Raw genomic sequence first — 12420 nt, forward strand, 5'->3', positions numbered from 1 at the left:
TGTGTTGAGAGGCTTTGACATTGAGGTCTGTGCATTATCTGTTAAGCTGCTTCCAAGTCCTCATGCCATTTAAATGACATATGAAATATTTCTGTACATTATCTCTTTAAGCCAAGAGATACAAAATACAATGTGGTTGAAGAAATCAGAGACAGAACTCTTTTTTTTTTCCCCCTTAAGGAAGAAGCTGAATGTCAGGATCCATTTTTGTCACCATAAAATCTTGCATTTCCAACAGGACAGCAGCATGTGACTTCTCCAGATTTTCTTACATTGGTAGCAAGCACTTAGAAAGAGGTTTTTTTTTTTTTTTTTCCTGGAAGAAAAGTAAATGCTAATGAATAAAAATAATGACTAATGCAGACCAAAATGCACATTTCTTTTGTATGAATATTTTGAAAAGCAGCTTTTCAGAGATTAAAGGGCTTGGCAAGTAAAATAAGTAGATTAAAAAACCAGTGAATAAGGAGAACAAAATAGACAGGAAGCGAATGGCTGTTGTAAGTAAGCAGGCAAGTTATTTGGATGACAGGAATACGATCTACTTACACAGGCTAGGAAGCTGGTCAGGAGGGGACTGTTACTTTTCATTTAGCTTATCGGTGACTAAGGCCCCTGGTTTTCTTCTTTCTTTCTTTTGGCTCACTTTTGACAGTTTCTTTCTTTCTCTCTCTCTTTTTTTCGCCCCATCTTTTTCTTTCTCTCTTTCTTTCTCTTCCTCTTTCTCTTTCTTTCTTTCTTTCTTCCTTTCTCTTTCCCTCTTTCTCTCTCTCTCTCTTTCTTTCTTTCTTTCTTTCTTTTCCTTCCTTCCTTCCTTCCTTCCTTCCTTCCTTCCTTCCTTCCCTCCTTGAATCAATCCATCTCTCCTTCTCCCTCTCTCTTTTATACAAAAGGCAGTTAGATGATATTTTTGAAAATAAAGGGGAGTTGGGTTTGATAAACTTCACGGTTTGAGGGGAGAGTATCAGGAGTGGGCAGCAATAACAATGTAAGGAGAGAGGCGAATATGTAGAATATTAGATATTAGATATATATTAGATATAATAGAATCTATTCAGATAAAAAAGAAGTAGGTAGAAAGCATTTTAGATAGAAAAACAGAAAGAAGCATACTTATATATAATTGTGTTGACGGTATATTTAAAGTGTTTCACAAATCTCCTTTCTTTTACCGCATATTGTGTATCTCCATATTTGGAGTTCTGTGATAATGTCAGATGGACCTTATTTTTTTGTTCCAAATCAATTCTGTTGTTTTGGCATGTAGGTTTTGTTTTTGTTTTTGTTTTTTTGAGTGAAGACCAAAGTACAGAGTTGGGATGAGGGACACAGAGCTCTAGGTTAAAAAGAAAGTAAGGAAGTAAATAAATGAATAAAAAAATCTGTGGGTAAATAAACCAAGCAAAAATTAGCGTAAAAATGAACATAATGTTTTCAAAGTTAGAAAGGATAAAAGAACCAGGTACAGTATTTGGGTGAAATGTTGGAATGGGAACTTGTCTTCTCATTCACCAGAGTCCATGTGTATTCTAAAGACTCTCATGTCAGAGCAGATGAGTAAAATGATGGCACAGTTTGATCAGGTAGGAGGGAAATGCAGAGCGGGAAGAAGGCTCTTCCCAAGGCTTCTTTGCAAAAGGACTCTGGCTCTCACCAAAGAGAAGTTGCTGTTTTTACTCTGTGTTTCATGAGACATTGCCCACTTGATGAAGTGCTATTGTCATTTAACGACAACTTTCTTTTCTTTTCCTATCTGAGTTTGGTACTAAAATATACTATTATCTAGAGAGGCCGCTTTAATAAAATGTTACAAGATGAATAATGTATGTAAATGTGTTAGGCATATTTTCCACAAAACAAAAATGAACTGATATTTAGCTCTACCAGATGTGTTTGTTGCATGTAGAAATGACATTTGATCCCAGTGACAAAATAACTGATCTGCCCTTTCATCCCTGTCATCTGATACACGGTGCCACTTCATCCCCTGGCCCAGGCACCAGCTCTGTCTGGCAGCATGGTGGGATTATGCTCTCTGAACCAAATGTTCATCTTGCCTCATAAATTATTTCTTTTTCTAAAGTACTCAGAATACTGGAAACTTGGTAGCTGGAAACTGGAGTAGGAGCATCCTGTTACCCAGTGTTCTACTGGGCAAAGTCAAAGAAACCAAATATCCCTTAGATAAATTATAAAAGGCAGCCAAAGTGAAGACTTGCCCAGACACCTCATTATTAAGAACTCACTCGTTATTCATCATAGTTTTCATCTCAATAAATGATATAAACAATAAGCATGCTTTCTTCTAAAATTCCAGTGCGTTAGAGATGACAGATGAAAGAATTTCTTTTTGTCTGTTTTCCCAACTATGTTTCATTTTTCCCTGAGCATTGATGTTTCCTTTTGCAAGTAATTTTAACCTCTTTTGATCACCCTGGACGTTTTACTAAACTGACAGATTTTTTTTTTTTTACACCTGCCATTGTGATGATAAGTAATTACAAAAAAGGTGTACTTTACTTGAAATGGGTTTTCACTCTGTCATTACCTCAGATTCTGGAAAATAATGTTATACATCTTGAAAAATTAGGTATGACTATAATAGCACCTTGAAAACTATTGAAACAATCAAATGTGAAGGTATCTGTTGCTTAAATTTATAGAAGCAGTATGGGTAAGTATACTCTGATTCAGCCAGACTCTTCAGCTAGTCTCTTGGATTGATTGATTAGAGACAGAGAGAATGAGTGAGATCACAAGCCAGGGGGAAAGGCAGGGGGTGAAGCAGACTTCCTGTTAAGTGAGGAGCCCGATGTGGGACTTGATCCCAGGATCCTGGGATTATGACCTGAATCCAAGGCAGATACGTAACCATCTGAGCCACAGAGGCGCCCGAGTCTTTTGGCTTTAAATTGATCAATATTTTAAGATTTTATTTCATTTTGATTCTGTTTTATTCAGGCATACCATAATTTAATTATACCTTATTTTTAATACATTTTACAGATTAAAAATGGCAAAGTCCATTTTACATCAGATGCAGGAATTGCTGGGAAAGTGGAGAGAAATATTCCTGAAGTGTATGTTGCAGATGGCCACTGGCATACTTTTCTAATCGGAAAAAATGGAACAGCCACAGTATTGTCCGTCGACAGAATATATAACAGAGATATTATCCACCCTACCCAGGATTTCGGTGGCCTCGATGTGCTCACTATATCTCTTGGAGGAATTCCACCTAATCAAGCTCATCGAGATTCTCAAACAGGTAAATGCTTATGTTGAGCAAAGGAACGGTAAAATTATTCTTATCAAAGTAGTTGGACTTCTGATAGTACCCATTCTGCATATTCTGAGACTCTCATAACTGTCTTTAGGAAGCCTGTAATGAATTGTTGGCCATAACTTACTTTAGCCATTTGGATTTATTCTAGCAAGTTCATAATTCAGCCCATGGTGCTTCTCTTGTCCACCAAATATTTATTCATTAATTCACTTACTCATTCATTTGTTAACTCACATGACAGATATTTACTGAGCCCCACCCTTGGCATGGGAGTACAATGGTGGATTAAATAAATAGCTACTCTCCTCATATGACAAAGAGGACAAACATCAATGAAATCATTATACAAGTGAATATATTATTTTAGAATATGATAAATGGTGTGAAGAAGGAATGTAGAATTCTAAGAGATTTTCAAAAAAGGTGAGAAGGAAACCTCCCTGGGAAATTGACATTGGTACTTCAAACTGAACTATGAAAATGAAGATGGGAGAGTATGAAAGCCTAATTTATATTGTTAGGAACTTAACAAAACTAGGAACTTAGTTCCTAAGTAGTTCCTACAAAAGTAGGAACTTAACAAAAAGTAGATTGAGTCAAGGTCACAGAATCTGGCCTATTGGCTTATTGGAGACTGCTGTCACAGGTAAAGGATGAAGTTGAAGAATGAAGCAGGGCCTTCTAGACCTGTCACATTTTTGGTCTTACTCTCAGGACAATGGGAAGTCACCAAAAAGTTTCTCTTAGAGAAGTCTTAAGATTAGATATGCAGTGATATTAAATATCTTTCAGGTTACAACATAGAGAATGCATTGGAGGAGGACAAGAGTACACTTGCATAAGTTAGCTGGGATGATACTGTTATGATCTAGGCAAGGTATTGTGTGAGTTTTAACTAGTGTGGTAGTAAAGGAGTTAGTAAGAAGTGGATAGGGAAGAAATACTTTAGAAATTAAAATAAACTAAACCATTGATGCTTTGAGTGAAATTCAGGAAGGTTTCTGACCTATCAACTAGAAGAAGGACAGTACCACTGAAAGAGGAAACTGCAGAGAAGTGCAGGAAAAAGTGTGTCTATGGGAAATAGCAAGATAGTGGTGTGGGACCTTTGGGGTTTGGACCACCTTTGCAAAAGACTTTTGGATGGGTGGACTACAGTCAGGAGTGGACACTAGCTAGAAATGCATATGAGGAGTTAGCTGAGTCAAGCAGGTGACTGAAGTCCTGAGTAGAGTAGTAGTGTGGAGGAGAAAGAAAGCCTAGAGCCTTAACTTAAGCAACCCTGGGAGTCAATGGCTGTTTAGAGGAAAATGAAACGTAAAAGAGACTAAGTCGTTGAAAGAAAATCTGGAAAGTAGGAACAAAAGCAGATGTTACAGAAGCTCATGGAAAAAGAGTGTATCAGGGATGGAAATACCACTACAGTGGAAAGATACCAGGAAAACTGAAAAATGCAGGGAGAGGGATAGGCTTAAGACACAAAGTAAAAGTCCAGGTCATAACTTGTTCTTATATACTTAACTTCTTTGAGAATATGGACGCTAATTCTTTTGGATGCTGTAGGAAACAAACCAATGTAAATCATAGTCTTGTATTAGTGTGAAATGGATTCTTGGGCTCTGTGACAGGAATGTTAGCAAATATTAGCACATTCAAGTTCAACAAAGAGTTTCTCAACTTCAAAAAAATAATAATAATTATTGGCCTCTAAGGAGCCATTTAGATGTTTTTTTCTAACTTCTGCCGTTCCCACCTCATGAAGTGATCATGCTGTACTTATACTCGATATCCGTCCTCTAGGGGACCACAAAACTTTGTAATAGCTTTGTCTTTTGCTCTGCAGTAGCCAGTGTTCAACTCCTTGAGAGCAATATCGCCTCCATGGAGAATGTATGATATCTAATGATTAAAGCTTTTAGTCTATTTTTTTTTCTGTTTGCTGTTTTTGTTCTTTGTAAGTATTTTTAAATACCTTTTATTTCTATGTATGCAATCTCGGTATGTAGACTATAAAAATAAGACAAATAGATAATTAAATAACTAAAAAGAAGAAGAAAAAGAAAATCCAGCCTGGGTCATTCATAAATCTTCAGAAAGAGCAATATCTGAGCAATTCTCTCCATACTTTTGTCATGGAAATCTTCTAGATCTTAAGTTACATTGTAAGACACACAGAGTTACCATCTTTGGACTGGGCAATGGTACTGAGAAGGTGGCTTCTTTTTACCAAACGTGATTGTGCAGCTTCTTTTTATCAGAGTCCCCCAGTGCAGCATTTTAAGTCTTGATTTCCTCTAAAATGCCTCACTGCAGGGCCCCTGGGTGGCTCAGTCGTTATGTGTCTGCCTTTGGCTCAGGTCATGATCCCAGGGTCCTGGGTTCAAGCCCCACATCGGGCTACCTACTAGGCAGGAGGTCTGTTTCTCCTCCCATTCCATCTGCTTGTGTTCCCTTTCTCACTGTGTTTCTCTCTGTCAAATAAATAAAATCTTAAAAAAAATTTTAAAAAATAAATAAAATGCATCACTGCTCCTTCTTTCTGCTGCAGGTTTTGACGGCTGTATTGCTTCTATGCTGTATGGTGGCGAAAGTCTTCCTTTCAGTGGGAAACATAGCTTGGCTTCCATCTCTAAGACAGATCCCTCCGTGAAGATTGGCTGTCGTGGCCCCAACATTTGTGCCAGCAACCCCTGCTGGGGTGACTTATTGTGCATTAATCAGTGGTATGCCTACAAGTGTGTTCCTCCTGGAGACTGTGCGTCACACCCATGTCAGAATGGGGGCAGCTGTGAGCCAGGCCTGCACTCTGGCTTCACCTGTAGCTGCCCAGAGTCCCACACCGGGAGGACCTGTGAGATGGTGGTGGCCTGCCTCGGTGTCCTCTGTCCTCAGGGGAAAGTGTGCAAAGCTGGAAGTCCTGGAGGCCATGTCTGTGTTCTGAGCCAGGGTCCTGAAGAGATTTCCCTGCCTTTGTGGGCTGTGCCGGCCATCGTGGGCAGCTGCGCCACAGTCCTGGCCCTCCTGGTCCTCAGCCTGATTCTGTGTAACCAGTGCAGGGGGAAGAAGACCAAAAACCCCAAAGAGGAGAAGAAACCAAAGGAGAAGAAGAAGAAGGGAAGTGAGAACGTTGCTTTTGATGACCCAGACAATATCCCCCCCTACGGGGATGATATGACTGTGAGGAAGCAGCCTGAGGGGAACCCGAAGCCAGATATCATTGAGAGGGAGAACCCCTACCTCATCTACGATGAGACCGACATTCCCCACAGTTCAGAAACCATCCCCAGCGCCCCCTTGGCCTCTCCAGAGCAAGAGATAGAGCATTACGACATCGACAATGCCAGCAGCATCGCCCCTTCAGACGCAGACATCATCCAACACTACAAGCAGTTCCGCAGCCACACGCCGAAATTTTCTATCCAGAGACACAGCCCTCTAGGCTTTGCGAGGCAGTCCCCCATGCCCTTAGGAGCGAGCAGTTTGACTTACCAGCCTTCATACAGCCAGGGTTTGAGAACCAGCTCCCTGAGCCACTCCGCTTGCCCAACCCCCAATCCCCTGTCTCGCCACAGCCCAGCCCCATTCTCGAAGTCCTCTACTTTCTACAGGAACAGCCCGGCCAGGGAACTGCATCTGCCTATAAGAGATGGAAATACTTTGGAAATGCACGGGGATGCCTGCCAACCTGGCATTTTCAACTATGCCACAAGGCTGGGAAGGAGAAGTAAGAGTCCTCAGGCCATGGCTTCTCATGGTTCTAGACCAGGGAGTCGCTTAAAGCAGCCAATTGGGCAGATTCCTCTGGAGTCTTCTCCTCCGGTAGGACTGTCAATTGAAGAGGTGGAGAGGCTAAACACCCCTCGCCCTAGAAACCCAAGTATCTGCAGTGCAGATCACGGAAGGTCTTCTTCAGAAGAGGACTGCAGGAGGCCATTGTCCAGAACAAGGAACCCAGCGGATGGCATCCCAGCTCCAGAATCTTCTTCTGATAGTGACTCACATGAGTCTTTCACTTGCTCAGAGATGGAATATGACAGGGAAAAGCCAATGGTGTATACTTCCAGGATGCCTAAATTATCTCAAGTCAACGAATCTGATGCTGATGACGAAGATAATTATGGAGCCAGACTGAAGCCTAGAAGATACCATGGCCGCAGGGCGGAAGGAGGACCTGTGGGCACACAGGTGGCAGCCCCAGGGGTTGCTGACAACACACTGCCCTTGAAGCTTGGGCAGCAAGCAGGGAATTTCAACTGGGACAACCTTTTGAACTGGGGCCCTGGCTTTGGCCATTATGTAGATGTTTTTAAGGATTTGGCATCTCTCCCAGAAAAAGCAGCAGCAAACGAAGAAGGCAAGAGTGGGACAACGAAGCCGGTCCCCAAAGATGGGGAAGCAGAGCAGTATGTGTGAACTTTATGTACTGGCATTATAAAAGTCGAAAAACAAGGGACACTCAAACCGTTGTAAGGTTGTCGACTAAGGTGGGTTCCATTTGCAAAACAGGCCAGTATGGACTGGTGTTGGAGGGAAACTTTAAAAAATAATAACCACAATGCTGCTGAAACAGACTCAATGCAAGTCTTTAATTTAAATATGCTTGGCTGAATTTATTTTTCTGCATGCATCGTATTTTGTAACTAGTTATGTGGCATGCAGCGTTTGGAAAATTTTTCCTTATTTACCAATGTTTGATTTGTGATTTTTAAAAATTAATACCGTTGCCATTGCAGAAATGAATTTGTGCTTTCACAGTGGGTATGTGTATCGTTTCCATTGTATTATCATTGTTATGTTTTGCATCACAAGATCCTTGAGGTTTAAGCAATCCTTGTAAAGTGTAGGAAGAGCCCTCCTATCCTTGAACGAAAGACTATTAACACTTTCCAGAATTATAGATTCCATATTAGATGTTGCTCAGAAATGTCTGATATTTGAGTTAAGTTTTACATGACAGTGGGTACTAAAGTTAAGTCATTTTGTTCAGCACTTTAGAATTTTCCTACAAAATTGTGTTAAAACTTCTGAATCTCTCTCTCTCGTTTTGTTTTTGTTTTTTTTTTTTTTTTTTTGTTAATAAACCGTTCTGGTCTTCTGACCTTCATCAGGCTTCCACTAGGAACAAAATGACTGTATATTTTCCTTAGAACTCTGCTTCCCTTCTTACTGTGGAATGATGTTCTCATCAGCGCTTCTCAGAGACACTTTTGGAAGTTATTTATTGAAAAATGTTCTATGCTTTTAAAATTTTAAAGAATCAACCTAAAGAAAGCCTATAATTGGACTTGTTTTTCAACCATTTAACATCTATCCCAAGTACCCAGTTTTTATAATTTATATAAAGTCGAATTTCAACTCTCCTTTCTTTCCGCCATTTTGTAGATCATTTTTTAATACCGTGTAAAAACTTTTTTTTTACACTTAAGCTGTGTTTTTGATACTGATATTTTCCTATGCTGAAAAGTTTTCTTACTTTCAGGGAAGGTAAGAAAATACTTTTTTTACATTTGTTACTTATGTAACGTTCATATTTTTCACATTTTGATATTTGTAACATACTGTATGCTTTCTACTTGTAAATGCGAACAATAGAATTAAAATATTTATTTAAAATACTTTGCATCCATCGTGTGATGTTAAATTTTCGTCGTTCTATACTGTTTTTATGCCCAACTTGAGTAACCTCTACTTGTCAATAGACAAGGTGAACTATGAATGGGCGACATCATTTTCTTCTAAAAAACCTCAGTGTGGTAATTGCCAGGACAGATATTTTAAGGTCACTTTAGTACATTTCTATCTGTCAGAGTTCTTGAAATTCCCTAGGGCATAATGAGTCTAGACGAGATTTCGTCTTTGGGGTTAACTTTGTTATGAACCTGGTTTAAGCCTTCAGGCAATAAAAGTTTGGAAGTTCCCAGCAGAGTATGTTCACTGAAGGCCAGCTTTAGACCAGGCTTATAGTTATAGGAACAGCAATGAATTAAACCTAATTATGGAAAAATGTCTGGGTCTCATTTTCTCCAAGGACCCAGCCCAAAATGTTCTAAGTCAGATGGTAGATAGGAAGAATGACAGTGAGGTCTCTGCTATGCATACCTGTCTTTAATTTATTGATCACTCTGCTGCATAAATTCTAAACACATTTTACATGCTATCCTAGCCAAGACAAACCTCTATTTTCAACTATTCACCTAAGAATGAAACAATTCAGAAGAGACTAGTCCAGAATAAAATTCATTTGTGTATAAAAAGTTACAACTGAAATAGGATTTCTGCAAATTATCTCACAATCTCAGAACTTTTTATGATTAAATATCTGCCCCGTAACTAATATTTCTACAGAATATTATCCTCTAATATTGGCTGTGCCATATTGAATAGGGATTTTAACAATATGTAGACGTTTTGGGTACATAAAATATGTAAATGTTTTTAGTAAATACAGTATTTTTAAATTAATACCAACAGATTGACATACATGCCAGAATTATTTTGTCATTTAATAATGATGAGGGGTTTTTTGTTGTTTCAGAATAGGAAATAAAATGTGGATTTAATCTAAATTGTAACATTCCTACAGTGTAGTTTAGAGACTGAATGTAAGATACTAATCTGATTTTTTTCTTGTCACCTGTGATGAGCCAACATGTTTTAGTATTTCCCTATGAATTTAAGTATTATGAATTTATGTGCCAAATATGGGAACATGCTGATTGCTTTGCATAACTCAAAACAGAATACTTTTTTCTCAGAATCTCTGAAGCAGCTCAAGATGTCTTCAAGGATATAAATTCTGTAATTGAGAACAGAGCTAAAAGTAAAAATGATAACCATGATTATGGCTAAGGGTTAAGAGGGCCAAACCTGATGCCAAGATTCTGTATGCTATTTCTCTAAGAATTCTTTGTGAGGTAGAGAATTATTATCCCCTTGATTAATCAATCCCAATTTAGGAATATGATAGGAGTTTTATAGGAAAATTTCTAGTCTTTGGTTCTTCTTAGAAATTTTTTCCATTGAAGTGAGAACAATACTTGTAGCAAAACAAATCGGAAATGTATGGAATGCAAGTCTCGCTTCAAATGGAGACTAATGCTTAGTTTACTGAAATAGAGACGTGACAAAGCATGCACTATGATGGAAGTAGGGGAGGGATCATAGGTAAATTGATAAGGTAACACTCCCCAAAATTAACGGTGAGTAGTGACCTGCATGTTCACATTTAAAATCATGACCTCAGAATTTTAATTCAGCCCCTGCTAGTGTTTGTTGGATTGCCTGCAATACAGTCACTCTGGGGCTTTTTCCCATGTGCACACTGAAGATGCCTCAGTGAGCCTATTGTTAGGAATGGTGTGTAACCACGCCCACAAGAGACCCTTCGGGTTAGAGTAGCAACATTTTCCAGGTTTCCAATCACTTAGTTCTTACTGTTGGTCTTGTCTTCAGCGTTGTTTCTTGAAATTTCTAAGTTGGTGGGTCTGGTCAGTGGTTCATTCAGATATATTAAAATCATTGTAAGGAAATGAAGATCAAAATGAAAAATGGAAAAAAAACTTCTCTTTTCCTTGTTGCTATCACAATGTTTGCCAACACCGAGGTTGGTGAGAAATATAACTGGCCTAAACAATTGGGAGTTATGCCCCTTATAAATATTTTATTTACAGTAGAAGATAAAACATATCACCATGCAACTTTATTACTTCCAAACTTTCCATCTAAGAATAAAACACTATTTTAATGAAAATGCATTTTTATTTATTTGGATTCAACATTCTGGTAAAATCAATCTGTAAAAGGTGAAAATGGCTTTAAAATTTTGAATCAGTAACTCAGCAATGCGATTTTTTCCTAATTTATTTTGTGTCGTGTATTAATTTTAAAAGGACTAGCATTTCAAGGGGCGTCTGGGTGGCTGGCTCAGTGGGTTAAGCCTCTGCCTTCGGCTCAGGTCATGATCCCAAGGTCCTGGGATAGAGCCCTGCATCAAGCTCTCTGCTCAGCAGGGAGCCTGCTTCCCCATCTCTCTCTCTGCCTGCCTTTCTGCCTACTTGTGATCTGTCAAATAAATAAATAAAATCTTAAAAAAAAAAGGACTAGCATTTCAAGAGGACTAAATTTGCCTTTCCCTAGGAAAAATGAGACTGCAGATGAAATATACTTTAGCATACATTTATTAGAGTTTTCAGCATGAAATAAAATATTAAAGTGTATAATGAACCTAGTAAATATTCCTTAAACATACTCTGAGTGAAATGTCACAACATTAATAATGTATATCATTACTACTACTGAGCCAAGCCAATAGTTTGGAAAGTTTATCACTCACAAAAGTTATAAGCCAATGTTATTATGATTTCAACATTTTCATTTATTGTTAATGAGGGAAAAGGCATTAGGTTCTAATAAATGTTGGTGTGAACAAATGAATACCAATAATCCAATCCTAACATCATCTATGTATCTCTGAAAATCATTGCCAATAAATATATTCTGGACTTAAGACCATGAAGTACAATATTCTCCTTCAACAGAGAAATAAACTGAGATATAAAGGTCAGTGTCCTGTGTAAATCCATTTAATCACAAACAATAATTCGTGACCTTTACATGCCAGGCCCTTTTCTAAATCATGGGATATGATAGTGAAGAAAACAAAGTATTTCCCTCGGTGGAACTTACATAGGAGTAAAGGAAAGAGACAATCAATATAGAAATGCAGTAATAATTTTTCAGTGTGATATCTAGTGGAAATAAGTGCTGGCAAGCCAACTAAAGCAGGGGAAGGGCTAGATATTGATTTGGGAATGAGTATGCTATTTTATTTTATTATTATTTTTTAAAACTTATTTGGTTGATTTTTTTTATTACTATTTTCAGTTAGCCAGCATGTAGTACATCATAGTTTTTGATGTAGTGTTCAACGATTCATTAGCTGGGTGTAACACCCAGTCCTCATCCCAACACATGCCCTCCTTAATACCCATCACCCAGTTACCCCATCCCCTTCTATATGTGTATGCTATTTGAGACAGATTGGTCAAGGAAGACCTTTCTGGAAAGGTGACGTTGGAGCAGGAAGCTGAAGGAGGCACAAGAGCAAGCCATGGACTCTCATGGATAATGGTGCT

The 12420-nt window shown here is 38.5% G+C and overlaps 1 protein-coding gene across 2 annotated transcripts in view; it reads left to right on the forward strand.

Annotated features, from left to right (window-relative positions):
• Positions 1 to 8899, forward strand: part of FAT4 (FAT atypical cadherin 4) — a 180133-nt gene extending 171234 nt beyond the window's left edge. For both annotated transcript variants that reach the window (XM_047718390.1, XM_047718389.1), the window contains 2 exons: positions 3007 to 3268; positions 5835 to 8899. In XM_047718390.1, coding sequence (XP_047574346.1) covers positions 3007 to 3268; positions 5835 to 7699 — 2127 coding nt within the window. In that variant the 3' untranslated portion in view covers positions 7700 to 8899. The remainder of the gene's footprint in view (positions 1 to 3006; positions 3269 to 5834) is intronic.
• Positions 8900 to 12420: the final 3521 nt, after the last annotated feature.

This window comes from Lutra lutra, chromosome 2 (genome assembly GCF_902655055.1).
Source record: "Lutra lutra chromosome 2, mLutLut1.2, whole genome shotgun sequence".
Classification (NCBI taxonomy): domain Eukaryota; kingdom Metazoa; phylum Chordata; class Mammalia; order Carnivora; family Mustelidae; genus Lutra; species Lutra lutra.